Source organism: Heterodontus francisci, chromosome 38 (genome assembly GCF_036365525.1).
Source record: "Heterodontus francisci isolate sHetFra1 chromosome 38, sHetFra1.hap1, whole genome shotgun sequence".
NCBI lineage: Eukaryota > Metazoa > Chordata > Chondrichthyes > Heterodontiformes > Heterodontidae > Heterodontus > Heterodontus francisci.
In genome coordinates, this window is record NC_090408.1 from 44,158,358 (window position 1) to 44,174,561 (window position 16,204).

Below are 16,204 nucleotides of genomic sequence, written 5' to 3' on the forward strand. Positions count from 1 at the left end.
GCATGGTCTGATTAGGGATAGTCAGCATGGCTTTGTGTGTGGGAAATCATGTCTCACAAATTTAATTGAGTTTTTCGAGGAGGTGTCCAAGAGGATTGACGAGGGCAGGGCGATGGACGTTGTCTACATGGACTTTAGCAAGGCCTTTGACAAGGTCCCGCATGGTAGGCTGGTCCAGAAGGTTCAAACACATGGGATCCAGGGTGAGCTCGCAAATTGGATACAAAATTGGCTTGGTGATAGGAGGCAGAGGGTGGTAGTGCAGGGTTGTTTTTCAGGTTGGAGGCCGGTGATCAGTGGTGTGCCGCAGGGATCGCTGCTGGGCCCTCTGTTGTTTGTCATATATATTAATGACTTGGATGTGAATGTAGGGGGCATGATTAGTAAGTTTGCAGATGACACCAAAATTGGTGGTATAGTGGACAGTGAAGAAGGTTGTCTAAGGTTACAACAGGATATAGATCAACTGGGAAAGTGGGCAAGGGAGTGGCAAATGGAATTTAACGCAGACAAGTGTAAAGTGATGCATTTTGGGAAGTTAAACCAGGGCAGGACATATACAGTGAATGGCAGGGCCCTGGGGAGTGTTCTTGAGCAGAGACACCTTGGGGTGCAAGTACATAGTTCCCTGAAAGTGGCAACACAGGTAGACAGGGTGGTGAAGAAGGCATATGTCATGCTTGCCTTCATCAGCCGAGGCACTGAGTACAAGAGTTGGGACGTCACATTACAGTTGTACATAACCTTGGTTAGGCCGCATTTGGAGTACTGTGTGCAGTTCTGGTCGCCGCACTACAGGAAAGATGTGATTAAGCTAGAGAGGGTGCAGAAAAGATTCACAAGGATGTTGCCTGGTTTGGAGGGCTTGAGTTATAAAGAGAGATTGGATAGGCTGGGTCTGTTTTCCCTGGAGCGAAGGAGGCCGAGAGGGGACATGATAGAGGTATATAAAATTATGAGAGGCATGGATAGGGTAGATAGCCAGAGTCTGTTTCCCATGGTAGGAGTGACTGAAACTAGAGGGGCATAGATTTGAGGTGAGAGGGAGGAGGTTTAAAGGGGATCAAAGGGGTAAATTTTTCATACAAAGAATAGTGGATATCTGGAATGAGCTGCCTGAGGAGGTGATGGAGGCAGGAACAGTAGCGACATTTAAGAGGCATCTGGACAGGTATTTGAATGAGCAAGGCATAGAGGGATATGGAATTAATGCAGGCAGGTGGGATTAGTATAGATAGGCATTGTGGTCGGCATGGACGCGGTGGGCCGAAGGGCCTGTTTCTATACTGTACAACTTTATGACTCTATAACATGCCTTGCTTATTCCTCCTTTTCTGATGGGAAGCATCTGGCTTTCCTCATTGTCAAGACTCTCAGTGTTGGGAACACCCCTATTCTTACTTAGTGCACTGAAGTTCTGACCAACAAAACTGTCCCCCTGCCAGCCCTGAATATACGTATTTCCTGTGATTCGTTGCATTATTTTAAGAACAGTAGCCTGGAGTTTCCGCTAGGATGTGCTAATATTTCCAGAGTAATTTACCCAAAATCAGCCAAACCAGTGCGAAAGATTACGGAATTTCAAGTGCCAGTTACGTCCAGCACAAATCCTGTCTCCGCGATCTTTCACACTGTAAAAAGCATTGCAATGGAAGCTGTCCCCACCAACAAAACTGGCCACAACCCCAGGTCAGATTAATCGCCATGGTGAGTTTCTGCTAACTGCACCAATTTGCAGGCCTTCAAGGAGGCTCTTAATATTGTCTTTTTTTTTTAAAAGGTGTAAGGACACTAATAGGCACATTTTAAAAAGCTTTTAAATATTATTCTTTTTAATTTATTACTGACCACAGTACACCAATGTACCTAAGTAAATAGTTCTGTCTAGTTTTCTGAAGTAATTTTCAGTTATTTAAAATCAGGTTACTCACAGTTGGTGGACTAAACACTAATAAACCCACTTTCAGCTGTAGCAAACTGCATCAAGTTACCACACTTAAATATATCAAGGAATATTTAATACATTTTTTTTTTAATGACATCCTAAAACACTGCTCAATTACGCTGGTACATGGAAGATTTTACTTTCAGTGGTATGCAAATGAGCTTGAGCAGAAACTTTCGAAAACTAACCCAGTTTTGAGTGCAGTTGGCGACTGGATCGTCAATTGCGCCCAAAGCTGATGCTCTTAGCTAGTGTTCATACAGTCTCCTATTAAAATAATCTTTGCATATTTTACCTCTCCTATAACTGTAGGCTCAGTCTGTGATAATCAAATGAAAAAGCACATAATACCTGTCCTGTCTGCAAGTGTTACTGGGCAGTCAAATTTACATAACTTGCAAACCTCGTCTCCAATTTCACGAGTAAAATCATTTTTACACCTCATGCTCCTTTTGAATTAACTGAACACCAAGTACAAAACAGCTTGATAACTGTTGATATCCACACCTCGACTAACAATTTCTGATGTATTTCCTGTTAAGTGAGGGATTTTTAGAGTTGCAGAAAGCATTATTTCCACTTATTCCACCCAGAGATAGGTTTTCAAAATATATGGGTCAGTTTCAAGTTTGCTAACTAAGTTAATGCAAAGGAAACAGCATTGAGGAAGTTTAGAAACTGGTGCATTAAACAAGTGCTCTGCTTCTGCTCTGTGAAGTTGTGGGCTTGAGCATTAAGAGCCTTGGTTGCCAACTTCCTTTGTCCCAAAACCATCACCCACTAATATCAAGTAAAATATTGAGCAAAAAGACAATTTACACAGCACACTATCAAATATCGAAAGTTACCAGCATTTTTTTATTTTTAAAGTGGAACATTACTTTGCTCTCTCTCTGCCCTTTCAGTGGCCAGATTCCTGTACCAAGTGGCTGCTGCAATTTCAGCTGTGGCTTACTAAGAGTGTAACCTGTGGGCAGGCTTGGGAATAATACCATCTATGCAGTCACAGTCGCAATTCTCATGTTGATCTATGGAAGGTAGGCATAGGGCAACGCTTCTCCGAGCATGTGCAATGAGAACAACCTGCAAGGGGAAGATGGAAAACGTGCTATTAACTCAATTAATTAATTTTTTTTAATTCATTCATGGGATGTGGGCGTCACTGGCTAGGCCAGCATTTATTGCCCATCCCTAGTTGCCCTTGAGAAGGTGGTGGTGAGCTGCCTTCTTGAACCGCTGTAGTCAATGTGAGGTAGGTACACCCACAGTGCTGTTAGGAAGGGAGTTCCAGGATTTTGACCCAGCGACAGTGAAGGAACGGCGATATACTCCAGGTCAGGATGGTGTGTAACTTGCAGGTGGTGGTGTTCCCATGCATTTGCTGCCCTTGTCCTTCTAAGTTGTAGAGGTCGCAGGTTTGGAAGATGCTGCATTGCATCTTGTAGATGGTGTACACTGCTGCCACTGTGCGTCGGTGGTGCAGGGAGTGAACTGTTTGTGGATGGGGTGCCAATCAAGTGGGCTGCTTTGTTCTGGATGGTGTCAAGCTTCTTGAGTGTTGTTGGAGCTGCACCCATCCAGGCAAGTGGGGAGTATTCCATCACACTCCTAACTTGTGCCTTGTCGATAGCGGACAGGCTTTGGGGAGTTAGAAGTGAGTTACTCACCGCAGGATTCCTAGCCTCTGACCTGCTCTTGTAGCCATGGTATTTATATGGCTACTCCAGTTGAGTTTCTGGTCAATGGCAGCTCCTAGGATGTTGACAATGGGGGATTCAGCGATGGCAATGTCATTGAATATCAAGGAGAGATGGTTAGATTCTCTCTTGTTGGAGATGGTCACTGTCTGGCACCTGTGTGGCGCAAATGTTACTTGCCACTTATCAGCCCAAGCCTGGATATTGTCCAGGTCTTGCTGCATTTCTACAAAGACTGCTTCAGTATTTGAGGAGACACGAATGGTTCTGAACACTGTGCAATCATCAGCGAACATCCCCACTTCTGACCTTATGACTGAAGGAAGGTCATTGATGAAGCAGCTGAAGATGGTTGGGCCTAGGACACTACCCTGAGGAACTCCTGCAGTGGTGTCCTTGAGCTGAGATGATTGACCTCCAACAACCACAACCATCTTCCTTTGCGCTAGGTATGACTCCAATCAGTGGAGAGATGTCCCCGATTCCCATTGACTCCAGTTTTGCTAGGGTTCCTTGATGCCATACTCGGTCAAATGCTGCCTTGATGTCAAGGGCAGTCACTCTCACCTCATCTCGAGTTCAGCTCTTTTGTCCATGTTTGAACCAAGGTTGTAATGAGGTCAGGAGCTGAGTGGCCCTGGCAGAACCCAAATGGAGCGTCACTGAGCAGGTTATTGCTAAGCAAGTGCCACTTCATGGCACTGTTGATGACACCTTCCATCACTTTACTGATGATCGAGAGTAGACTGATGGGGCGGTAATTGGTCGGGTTGGACTTGTCCTGCTTTTTGTGTACAGGACATACCTGAGCAATTTTCCACATTGCCCGGTAGATGCCAGTGTTGTAGCTGTACTGGAACAGCTTGGCTAGGGGCGCGGCAAGTTCTGGAGCACAGGTCCTCAGTACTATTGCCAGACTGTTGTCAGGGCACATAGCCTTTGCAGTATCCAGTGCCTTCTGTCGTTTCTTGATATCACGCGGAGTGAATCGAATTGGCTGAAGTCTGGCATCTGTGATGCTGGGGACTTCAGGATGAGGCCCAGATGGATCATCCACTCAGCACTTCTGGCTGAAGATTGTTGCAAAATGCTTCACCCTTATCTTCTGCACTGATGTGCTGGGCTCCCCCATCATTGAGGATGGGGATATTTGTGGAGTCACCTCCTCCAGGTAGTTGTTTAATTGTCCACCACCATTCACGGCTGGATGTGGCAGGACTGCAAAGCTTAGATCTGATCCATTGATTATGGGATTGCTTAGCTCGGTCTATCACATGCTGCTTACGCAGTTTGTCACGCAAGTAGTCCTGTGTTGTAGCTTCACCAGGTTGACACCTCATTTTGAGGTATGCCTGGTGCTGCTCCTGGACTCTTCATTGAACCAGGGTTGGTCTCCTGGCTTGATGGTAATAGTAGAGTGGGGGATATGCTGGGCCATGACGTTACAGATTGTGGTTGAGTACAGTTCTGCTGCTGCTGATGGCCCACAGCACCTCATGAATGCCCAGTTTTGCAATGCTAGATCTGTTTAAAATCTATCCAATTTAGCATGGTGGTAGTGCCACACAACACAATGGGAGGTATCCTCAATGTGAAGGCAGGACTTCGTCTCCACTAGGACTGTGCGGTGGTCACTCCTACCAATACTGTCATGGACAGATGCATCTGCGGCAGACAGATTGGTGAGGACGAGGTCAAGTATGTTTTTCCCTCACCACCTGCCGCATACTCAGACTAGCAGCTATGTCCTTTAGAACTCGGCCAGCTCAGTCAGTAGTGGTGCTACCAAACCACTCTTGGTGATGGACATTGAAGTCTCTCATCCAGATTACATTCTGTGCCCTTGCCACCCTCAGTGCTTCCTCCAAGTGGTGTTCAACATGGAGGAGTACTGATTCATCAGCTGAAGGAGGGCGGTAAGTGGTAATCAGCAGGAGATTTCCTTGCTCATGTTTGACCTGATGCCATGTGACTTCATGGACTCCGGAGTCGATGTTGAGGACTCCCAAGGCAACTCCCTCCCGACTGTATACCACTGTGCCGCCACCTCTGCTAGGTCTATCCTGCCAGTGGGACAGAACATACCTGGGGATAGCAGTGTCTGGGACATTGCCTGTAAGGTATGATTCCGTGAATATGACTTTGGCACAAGCCCCCAGATGTTAGTAAGGAGGACTTTGCAGCGTCGACAGGGCTGGGTTTGCCATTGGCGTTTCCAGTGCCTAGGTCAATGCCAGGTGGTCCGTCCGGTTTCATTCTTTTTTATTGGCTTTGTAGCGGTTAGATACAACTGAGTGGCTTGCTAGGCCATTTCAGAGGACATGTAAGAGTCAACCACACTGTTGTGGGTCTGGAGTCACATGTAGGCCAGACCAGGTAAGGACAGTAGATTTCCTTCCCTAAAGGACATTATGAAGAGGTATGTGCTGAAAGGGCCGTGGAAGCAGATTCAATAGTAACTTTCAAAGGGAACTGGATAAATAATTGAAAAGAAAACATTTGCAGGGCTATGGGGAAAGAGTAGGAGAGTGGGATTAATCAGATAATTCCTTCAAAAAACAGCACAGGCATAATGGGCCGAATGGCCTCCTTCTGTGCTATATGATTCTACATATTTGGAACAGTACTTTCAACGTATATAGGATCTTCTTGGTGAAAGATCTCCCCTATTGTTGGGAAAATTCTTGCATTTAATTCCTTGTCCGAGGTCCACTGAAAGTTTTAAAAGAGCCAGTTATTTAACCTCAGTAGCAGGTCCATCAGCAAAATATTATAATTCATCTGATCAGTCCGATATATCAATCAGCCAACATTTACCCTTTCAAAATTCAGTGTCCCTCAGGTGCCACATACTCAAGTAACAATCAACTGTCTAGCAATCAATGTTCAGTACGAAAGCGAAACCCCAATCTTCACTAAAACTACCATACGAGCCACTCCTAGTCATCAGATAAATGCAGGAGACATCTTTGTGATTGACTGATTTTGTTTGCTAAAGATTATGGTATTATATCAAACTAGAGCTGTGGATGTTTGGAAATGTCATGCTAAGGAAGGCAGCTGGTCCAGGGTGCCAGGTAGATACGATCTAACTTTGGAAGTGGATTGAAAGAGAAAGGGTAAGGATACAGGAGGAAATTGATGAACCTTCATCAAGACATGGGATGATGTTACAGTTTTGGGTTCTCTTCCACTTAAACAGTGTACAGCACAGAAACAGGCTAACTGGTCTACGCCATCTTTATGTTCCACACAAGCCTCCTTCCACTGTACTTCATCTAACCCTATCAGCATACCCTTCTATTCCTTTTCTCATTCAACAGTCTGTTTAAAGTTTTGAGAAGCAGACAGCTCCCTGCAATTGGAACCCTACTTCCCTTCACTCTGCTCTTGCAGAGTGCATGGATCTAGGAAGTAACAGCTATTGCACAAAGTGATATGGCTACTGGGCTAAGTGTAATTTTCTGTTTTCACCTGACATTGGGGTTGAATAACATGACACACGGACCAGCTACTGGACATACTAAACAACTAATCTAGTTAAAATTCAAATCTGTTCAGACTAATATTAAAGGTACAACAAAGAACTCACATTTATATAGCACCGTTCATGTCAAGACATCTCAAACGCTTCATAAACACTGAATTACATTTGAAGTGTAGCTACTTTTCATGGGATGACACAGGAGGCAGCCATTCGGCCCTTTGACAAGATCATCGCTGATCAGATTGCAGCCTCAACTCTACTTTCCTGTCTGCTTGTTATAACATTTGACTCCCTTGTCAATCAAGAATCTATTAAACTCAGCCTTGAAAATATCCAGTTACCCAGTCTCCACTGCTCTCTAGGGAAGAGAATTCCACAGACTAAAATATTTCTCCTCTTCTTTGTCAGAAAAAGGGAGACCCCCTAACTTTTAAACTGTGTCCCCTAGTTCTAGTCTCTCACATAAGGGGAACAGAGGGTGACTTGACAATGAAGAGAATGTGCAGAGCAATCGCCAACATCATCACTGCGCCTGAATATTTGCCAGCATGAATCCACGCATGCACATGGCAATGCACCACATAATGATGTCCAAATGTTGCCCTTCCCTCCATGGCCACGATCGTCACCTCCATCCCCTCTAACAGTAGTACACTCCCTCCCGCAATCGCCGCTTCTTTTGCCTGCTCCATCCCGCCACTCCCAACTGCTCGCTGCTCCCTCCCACACCCGCCTGCTCGCTGCTCCATCCCACCGTTCTCTCTCACTCCTGACTTCTTGCCGCTCACTTCCCACCTTGTCGCTTCACCGGGCGGCGTGGCACAAGGCGGAAGGGAACGGTGAAGAAAAGCGGCGATCACGGGAGGGAGCAAGGTACTGTTGTTGGGGGTGATGGAAGTGGCAATCGCAACCATTGAGGGGTGGGGGGGGGGGTGGGGGTGGGTGTCAGGGTTCAATTCGTTCTTTTGTGTCAAATTGAGCAGAGCCATCTTTATTACTAGCAGCTGCCAGAAACATTGCTGACGTTTCAGTCAATGAGGCTGCATTTGCGCATGTGCCAGTACTTCGCCACCTATTGGTCACATTGTCAGCAAACGCAGCATAAGGGGAAACATCCTCTCGGCATCCTCTGTCAAGTCCCCTCACAATCTTATATGTTTCAAAAATGTCACCTCTCATTCTTCTAAACTCCAATGTATACAGGCCCAAGCTGTCCAACTTTCCCACATAAGAATACCCCTTCATCTCAAGAATCAGTTGAGTCAACCTTCTCTGAACTACTTCTAATGCAAATATATCCTTAAGTAAGGAGCACAAGCACAGAAAAGTTCCACAAACAGCAATGAGATAAATGGCTAGATAATCTATTTTACTGATGTTATTCAAGGGACAAAAGTTGGCCAGGGGTCACTCCTACTCTTCTTCAAGAAGTGCTGTAGGATTCTTTGCATCCACCCAAGAGGACAGATAGGGCCTTGATTCACCTGAAAGACAGCACCTCTGACAGGGTTTCAATCTGTCAGTACTGTGTCAGCATAAACCATGTACTCAAACCTCTGGAATGGGACTTGATACTGTGACTTTCCACATCCTCGCCATCTCAAAGACCATCTACTCCCACCTCCCTAATATTGTCCAGCTCCACTCCTGCCAAAAATATTCCATTGCTGTTGCCATCTCCAGACTCAACTATTCCTGGCTGGCTTCCCATGCTCCATAAACTTTAACTCATCTAAAACTCTACTGCTTGCATCCTATCCCACACCAGGACCCACTCACCCATCACCCCTATCCTTCCTGAACTATGTTGGCTCCCAACACCTCAAATTTAAAATTTCATCCTTGTGTTTAACTCCCTTCATGGCTGCACCCCTCCCCCTCTCTGTAATCTCAAGCCCTATAATCACCTACCCCCAGAATGCTCATTCCTCCAACTCTGCCTTTATGTGCATCAGCCCTCCTGCCACTCACTATCAGGGACGTGAGGTCAGCTGGGTCCCATGCCTGGAATTCCTTCCCTAAACCCTTCCACATATCCACCTCCCTATCCACTTTTAAGATCCTCCTTAAAACCTCCCTGTTTTTGACCCCACTTACAATTTCTTTCTTTGGAATGATATCCATTTATGTCTGATTACACCTCTGTTACGCACCTTGGAGCATTTTTCCACATTAAAAAGTGCTGTATAAATACATATTGTTGTCATTCTAGTGATGAAACAATCTGCAGCAGCACAATGGGTTGTATCCCTGACATCTTGCAGCTCGCTTGGCCAGACAGAACTCTCAAAACCATCAGGGAATTCAATCAAATGCAACACAATATAAAATGCTGTATGTTATGAACCTGCCTCCTCTTAAAAGTACAGAAACACTGTTAAAACCATTGATCTGCAACATATTCCCAGCCACTTTGACACACTTATGCCTGGTATTACTAAATGACAAAATTCATTAAATCGATTTCTGCTTCTCAATTGGCAGAGCCCAATTTACAGTCGCTTTACACTAACACTTGCAAGACACAGAACCTGTTATTTGTTCTTTGCATTTTAAATGAACAAGATATTCCAGTTCTGAACAAACAAAAAGTAACTGAACTAAACACAAGAGCAGTCGTTATTTTAACCAGAGGATATTGCTGGTAATTTTTAAACACACTAAAAATAAAAACTGTATTTCATAATTTGTGACAAATGGATAGGGAAAAATCCAAGGAAGAGTAGGAAGGAATAGCTCAATTGGCTTGCTTATCTTACATAAATGTTATAACATGGAAACAGGCCTTTCGGCCCAACTTGAGCACTACCTAGAACTGTACTCCAGGGAGAATGCTGTCACTGAGACTGCCCTCAATGCAGCCCAGCCTCTACCAGTCATGGATGAGCTGGACATACAGCCAACCAAATCGGAACTCAGTGATGCCATTGATTCCCTAGCCAGCGGAAAAGCCCCTGGGAAGGACAGCATTACCCCTGAAATAATCAAGAGTGCCAAACCTGCTATACTCTCAGCACTACATGAACTGCTATGCCTGTGCTGGGACGAGGGAGCAGTACCCCAGGACATGCGCGATGCCAACATCATCACCCTCTATAAAAACAAAGGTGACCGCGGTGACTGCAACAACTACCGTGGAATCTCCCTGCTCAGCATAGTGGGGAAAGTCTTTGCTCGAGTCGCTCTGAACAGGCTCCAGAAGCTGGCCGAGCGCGTCTACCCTGAGGCACAGTGTGGCTTTCGTGCAGAGAGATCGACTATTGACATGCTGTTCTCCCTTCGTCAGATACAGGAGAAATGCCGTGAACAACAGATGCCCCTCTACATTGCTTTCATTGATCTCACCAAAGCCTTTGACCTCGTCAGCAGACGTGGTCTCTTCAGACTACTAGAAAAGATCGGATGTCCACCAAAGCTACTAAGTATCATCACCTCATTCTATGACAATATGAAAGGCACAATTCAACATGGTGGCTCCTCATCAGAGCCCTTTCCGATCCTGAGTGGTGTGAAACAGGGCTGTGTTCTCGCACCCACACTTTTTGGGATTTTCTTCTCCCTGCTGCTTTCACATGCGTTCAAATCCTCTGAAGAAGGAATTTTCCTCCACACAAGATCAGGGGGCAGGTTGTTCAACCTTGCCCGTCTAAGAGCGAAGTCCAAAGTACGGAAAGTCCTCATCAGAGAACTCCTCTTTGCTGACGATGCTGCTTTAACATCTCACACTGAAGAATGCCTGCAGAGTCTCATCGACAGGTTTGCGTCTGCCTGCAATGAATTTGGCCTAACCATCAGCCTCAAGAAAACGAACATCATGGGGCAGGATGTCAGAAATGCTCCATCCATCAATATTGGCGACCACGCTCTGGAAGTGGTTCAAGAGTTCACCTACCTAGGCTCAACTATCACCAGTAACCTGTCTCTAGATGCAGAAATCAACAAGCGCATGGGTAAGGCTTCCACTGCTATGTTCAGACTGGCCAAGAGAGTGTGGGAAAATGGCGCACTGACACGGAACACAAAAGTCCGAGTGTATCAGGCCTGTGTCCTCAGTACCTTGCTCTACGGCAGCGAGGCCTGGACAACGTATGCCAGCCAAGAGCGACGTCTCAATTCATTCCATCTTCGCTGCCTTCGGAGAATACTTGGCATCAGGTGGCAGGACTATATCTCCAACACAGAAGTCCTTGAAGCGGCCAACATCCCCAGCTTATACACACTACTGAGTCAGCGGCGCTTGAGATGGCTTGGCCATGTGAGCCGCATGGAAGATGGCAGGATCCCCAAAGACACATTGTACAGCGAGCTCGCCACTGGTATCAGACCCACCGGCCGTCCATGTCTCCGTTATAAAGACGTCTGCAAACTCGACATGAAATCGTGTGACATTGATCACAAGTCGTGGGAGTCAGTTGCCAGCATTCGCCAGAGCTGGCGGGCAGCCATAAAGACAGGGCTAAATTGTGGCGAGTCGAAGAGACTTAGTAGTTGGCAGGAAAAAAGACAGAGGCGCAAGGGGAGAGCCAACTGTGCAACAGCCCCAACAAACAAATTTCTCTGCAGCACCTGTGGAAGAGCCTGTCACTCCAGAATTGGCCTTTATAGCCACTCCAGGCGCTGCTTCACAAACCACTGACCACCTCCAGGCGCGTATCCATTGTCTCTCGAGATAAGGAGGCCCAAAAGAAAGAAAGAAAGTCCATGTTGGTGTTTATCTCCACATGAGCAATAGTTCCAATCCTGTGTGCCTACCTACTCTCACATCCCTGCATTCCCCTTTTCTTCAAGTACCTTTCCAACCCATTCTTAAATGCTGACCTGGTCTCTGCTTCAATCACCAACTCTCAGTCGTGCATCCCATCGCATTCCAACCCGAGTAAAAAGTTTCTCCTGTTTATTAGTTTGATGCTTATGTTTAATCATCCTCGTGACTATTCTCTGAACCCTCTACAATGCATCATCATTTTGAGGGTACGCAATTGGACATAATAATGAAGAAAGACCACACAATGATATACAAGGTCACAAATTAGATACAACCACACAGATAAACATGGGACCAGAACACACTGTGTGAACTTGTAGTCCGCTGTCCTTGTGATACAGCCCAGTGTGATTAGCCTTGTCGACAATGCTTTCACACTGATTGGAAACTTTCAGTGAATATTCAATAATATCACTCTTCTTTTCCCACATTCACTAAAGGAAGCCACTCACTGTATATATCCCATATTTCATATTCCAAAGTGCACTACATTACCCTTAGATTAAAATTAATCTCCCACTCTTTAGCTCACCAATTGAACTGGGACAAATCCCATTTAATGCCATCAATCTTCCTTACATTCATCATCTGCCACATTATTTGGTGCCATCAGCAAATTCTGTATTATAAGTATCAGCCACCTCCACGCCATTATCTAAATTATATGCACAGTGCCAATTTGCAAACTTATCTTACTCTGTGCATCACCAGAGATACCACATAATATATTATCAACTTTTGGGAATCACTTTGCAGTTGAAACTGCAATTCTACCTAACACCACAAGCATAAACATGTCCTGCACTTTACCAGTAACATAGGCTGGCGGGCAGCCATAAAGACGGGGCTAAAGTGTGGCAAGTCGATGAGACTTAGTAGTTTGCAGGAAAAAAGACAGAGGCGCAAGGGGAGAGCCAACTGTGTAACAGCCCCGACAAACAAATTTCTCTGCAGCACCTGTGGAAGAGCCTGTCACTCTAGAATTGGCCTTTATAGCCACTCCAGGCACTGCTTCACAAACCACTGACCACCTCCAGGCGCTTATCCATTGTCTCTCGAGATAAGGAGGCTAAAGAAAAAAAAATAGCCTACCTCACCTCAGGGCTTGTCATTACGCTGCCCCCTCCTTTAATCCAATTCACTGGCTCTCACACAGCCATTTGATTCCATTAGCACCTGTCAAACCATCTACTCCCTCTCCCAAGCAGCTCTCACTTGCATTCCGATTCCCAGAAATGCCCTCACTCCTGGTCAGTTGCATCCCATTTCCACGTTCAGACTGCTCCCACTCCTTAACAGACCCCATCTTATTCACACTCCCATTCCCAATACCTAACACTTCCCATTTTAATCCCAGCCCTTGGCCACTCATAGCCCCAACAGATACCAGCTCTTTACAAATCTATCATTTGACTTCTCCCATATCATTCCCAATCCATTCTTTGCAGCTCACTCATTCCCAATCCGAGCTCCTATTCCCAGAACTCCAATTCCCAATCTGAGCCCCCATTCCCAATCAGCCCCCACTCCCAATCCCAGTCAGCCCCATTCCCAATCAGCCCCCATTCCCAATCCATGTCAGTTCCCAATCCCAGTCAGCCCCCATTCCCAATCCGTCAGTTCCCAATCCCAGTCAGCCCCCATTCCCAATCAGCCCCCATTCCCAATCCGTCAGTTCCCAATCCCAGTCAGCCCCCATTCCCAATCAGCCCCCATTCCCAATCCATGTCAGTTCCCATTCCCAATCAGCTCCCATTCCCAATCCATGTCAGTTCCCATTCCCAATCAGCTCCCATTCCCAATCCATGTCAGTTCCCATTCCCAATCAGCTCCCATTCCCAATCCCAGTCAGCCCCCATTCCCAATCAGCTCCCATTCCCAATCCATGTCAGTTCCCATTCCCAATCCCAGTCAGCCCCCATTCCCAATCCCAGTCAGCCCCCATTCCCAATCCCAGTCAGCCCCCATTCCCAATCCCAGTCAGCTCCCATTCCCAATCCATGTCAGTTCCCAATCCCAGTCAGCCCCCATTCCCACCTGTACGCCGCTCAGGTCCACCCTCAGTAACAACTCCTGGTGCCTCTGCGCCCAGTAAACATGTGGGGTCAGGGTCTGGGCCTGGTGCTGGTCCCGCATCTCCCCGTCCGGCTATCGCTGTCACCGGGCTTCGGGCTGGGCTGGGCTGGGCTGGGCTGGGCTAGGCCGCCAAACACCGTCTCTCTGGTGAACGAACAGCTTCAACTGCAACTCGGAGCTGCCGCTTTTGCTCGAACAATCTGCACGGCGGACGTGCGCGCCATCGGCCGTCACGCAACCCGGGCACGCGCGCGCACAACTGGCGGCAAGGCCAGCCGGAGGAGGAGTTGCCAACCCTCCAGGATTGCCCTGGAGCCTCCCACAGTTAAAGATAAATCTCCGGGACACTGCTGCAGAAAAACTCAGTCCAACATCATAGGGAAATTAAACTAAATGTTGTGTTTTTTCATTGTCTTTGAACAGTTTTGTTCATTATAAAGATATTGGAGAAGGGAAAAAGGGTTTGTGAGTGGGTGGTGCAGTGAAAGTTCATCTGATTAAAACCTCATTCTACCAGAGTTGGCAACCCTATCTTCCCTCCATGGTCTCAACCTGCTAAAATTTTATTAACATTTCTATTCCTTCACTTGCTCACTGCTGAAAATACTCCTCCCTCATACCGAAACATGTAGACAATCAGGGAGCAGCCTTTTCTCATCTCCTAGGCCTAACTGCTTACAAACATCTCAAACCCAAATGTCAATTCCAATCACCTTTGCCCAGTGCAAACCAGAAGACGGTGCAGGTTTTACTGCAAATGGAGCAAAGCAGCCGTGGCATCGATTTGGCTGGTGAATGGCAATCTTTATCTCAAAAGGGCTGGAATAGAAATTGTGGAAGTTATGCTGCAATTCTATAAAGTCAGATCCCATTTGGAGTAACTATGTTCAGATCTGGGCACTGCACCTCAGAAAGGATCGATTAGCCTTGGAGGGGGTGCAGCACAGATTCACCAGAATGTCAGGGCTTAAAAGAGTTAAATTATGAGGACAGATTGAATAGAATAGACTTGTATTCCCTCAAACATAGAAGACTAAAGCATGATCAAATTGAGGTGCTTAAGATGATTAGTGAATTTGAAAGAGTCATAGAATCATTGGTGGCATAGAAGGAGGCCATTCAGCCCAGAGTCCATGCCAGCTCTCCATGAACCAATCCAGTCAATCCTACTTGATCCCTGTCGCCGTGCAAATTTATTTCCTTCAAGTGCCCATCCAATTTCCTTTTCAAATCTTTGTCTTCACTTCCACCACCCTCATGGTCAGTGAGTTCCAGGTCATTGCCACTCGCTGTGTAAAAATGTTCTTCCTCACGCTCCCCCTGCATCTGTTGCCCAAAACCTTATACCATCAGTTAATTGGAAGTTTTTCCTTGTCTAACTTATCTAAGCCTGTCATAATTGTGTTCACCTCTATCAAACATCCCCTCAATCTATTTTGCTCCAGGGAGAACAAACCCAGCTTTTCCAACCTAAACTTGCAACTAAAATCCCTCATCTCTGGAACCATTCTGGTAAATCTCCTCTGCACCCTCTCTAGGACCCTCACATCCTTCTTAAAGTGTGGTGATCAGAACTGGAAGTAATACTCTACTTGGCACCTAACCAGAGTTTTAGAAAGGTTCGGTATAACTTCCCTGCTTTTGAACTCTATGCCTCTATTTATGAAGCCCAAGATTCCATATGCTTTACTAACCTTCTTTTGGGCCTCCTTATCTCGAGAGACAATGGATACGCGCCTGGAGGTGGTCAGTGGTTTGTGAAGCAGCGCCTGGAGTGGCTATAAAGGCCAATTCTGGAGTGACAGGCTCTTCCACAGGTGCTGCAGAGAAATTTGTTTGTTGGGGCTGTTGCACAGTTGGCTCTCCCCTTGCGCCTCTGTCTTTTTTCCTGCCAACTACTAAGTCTCTTCGACTCGCCACAATTTAGCCCTGTCTTTATGGCTGCCCGCCAGCTCTGGCGAATGCTGGCAACTGACTCCCACGACTTGTGATCAATGTCACACGATTTCATGTCGCGTTTGCAGACGTCTTTATAACGGAGACATGGACGGCCGGTGGGTCTGATACCAGTGGCGAGCTCGCTGTACAATGTGTCTTTGGGGATCCTGCCATCTTCCATGCGGCTCACATGGCCAAGCCATCTCAAGCGCCGCTGACTCAGTAGTGTGTATAAGCTGGGGATGTTGGCCGCTTCAAGGACTTCTGTGTTGGAGATATAGTCCTGCCACCTGATG

The 16,204-nt window shown here is 46.4% G+C and overlaps 1 protein-coding gene across 1 annotated transcript in view; it reads right to left on the reverse strand.

The window, feature by feature from the left end:
* Nucleotides 1–14,189, reverse strand: part of hacd3 (3-hydroxyacyl-CoA dehydratase 3) — a 36,421-nt gene extending 22,232 nt beyond the window's left edge. Inside the window, exon 1 of the mRNA XM_068018288.1 lies at nt 13,932–14,189. Within this exon, the coding sequence (XP_067874389.1) occupies nt 13,932–14,030 (99 nt within the window). The 5' untranslated portion in view covers nt 14,031–14,189. The remainder of the gene's footprint in view (nt 1–13,931) is intronic.
* Between the last annotated feature and the right edge of the window lie 2,015 nt (nt 14,190–16,204).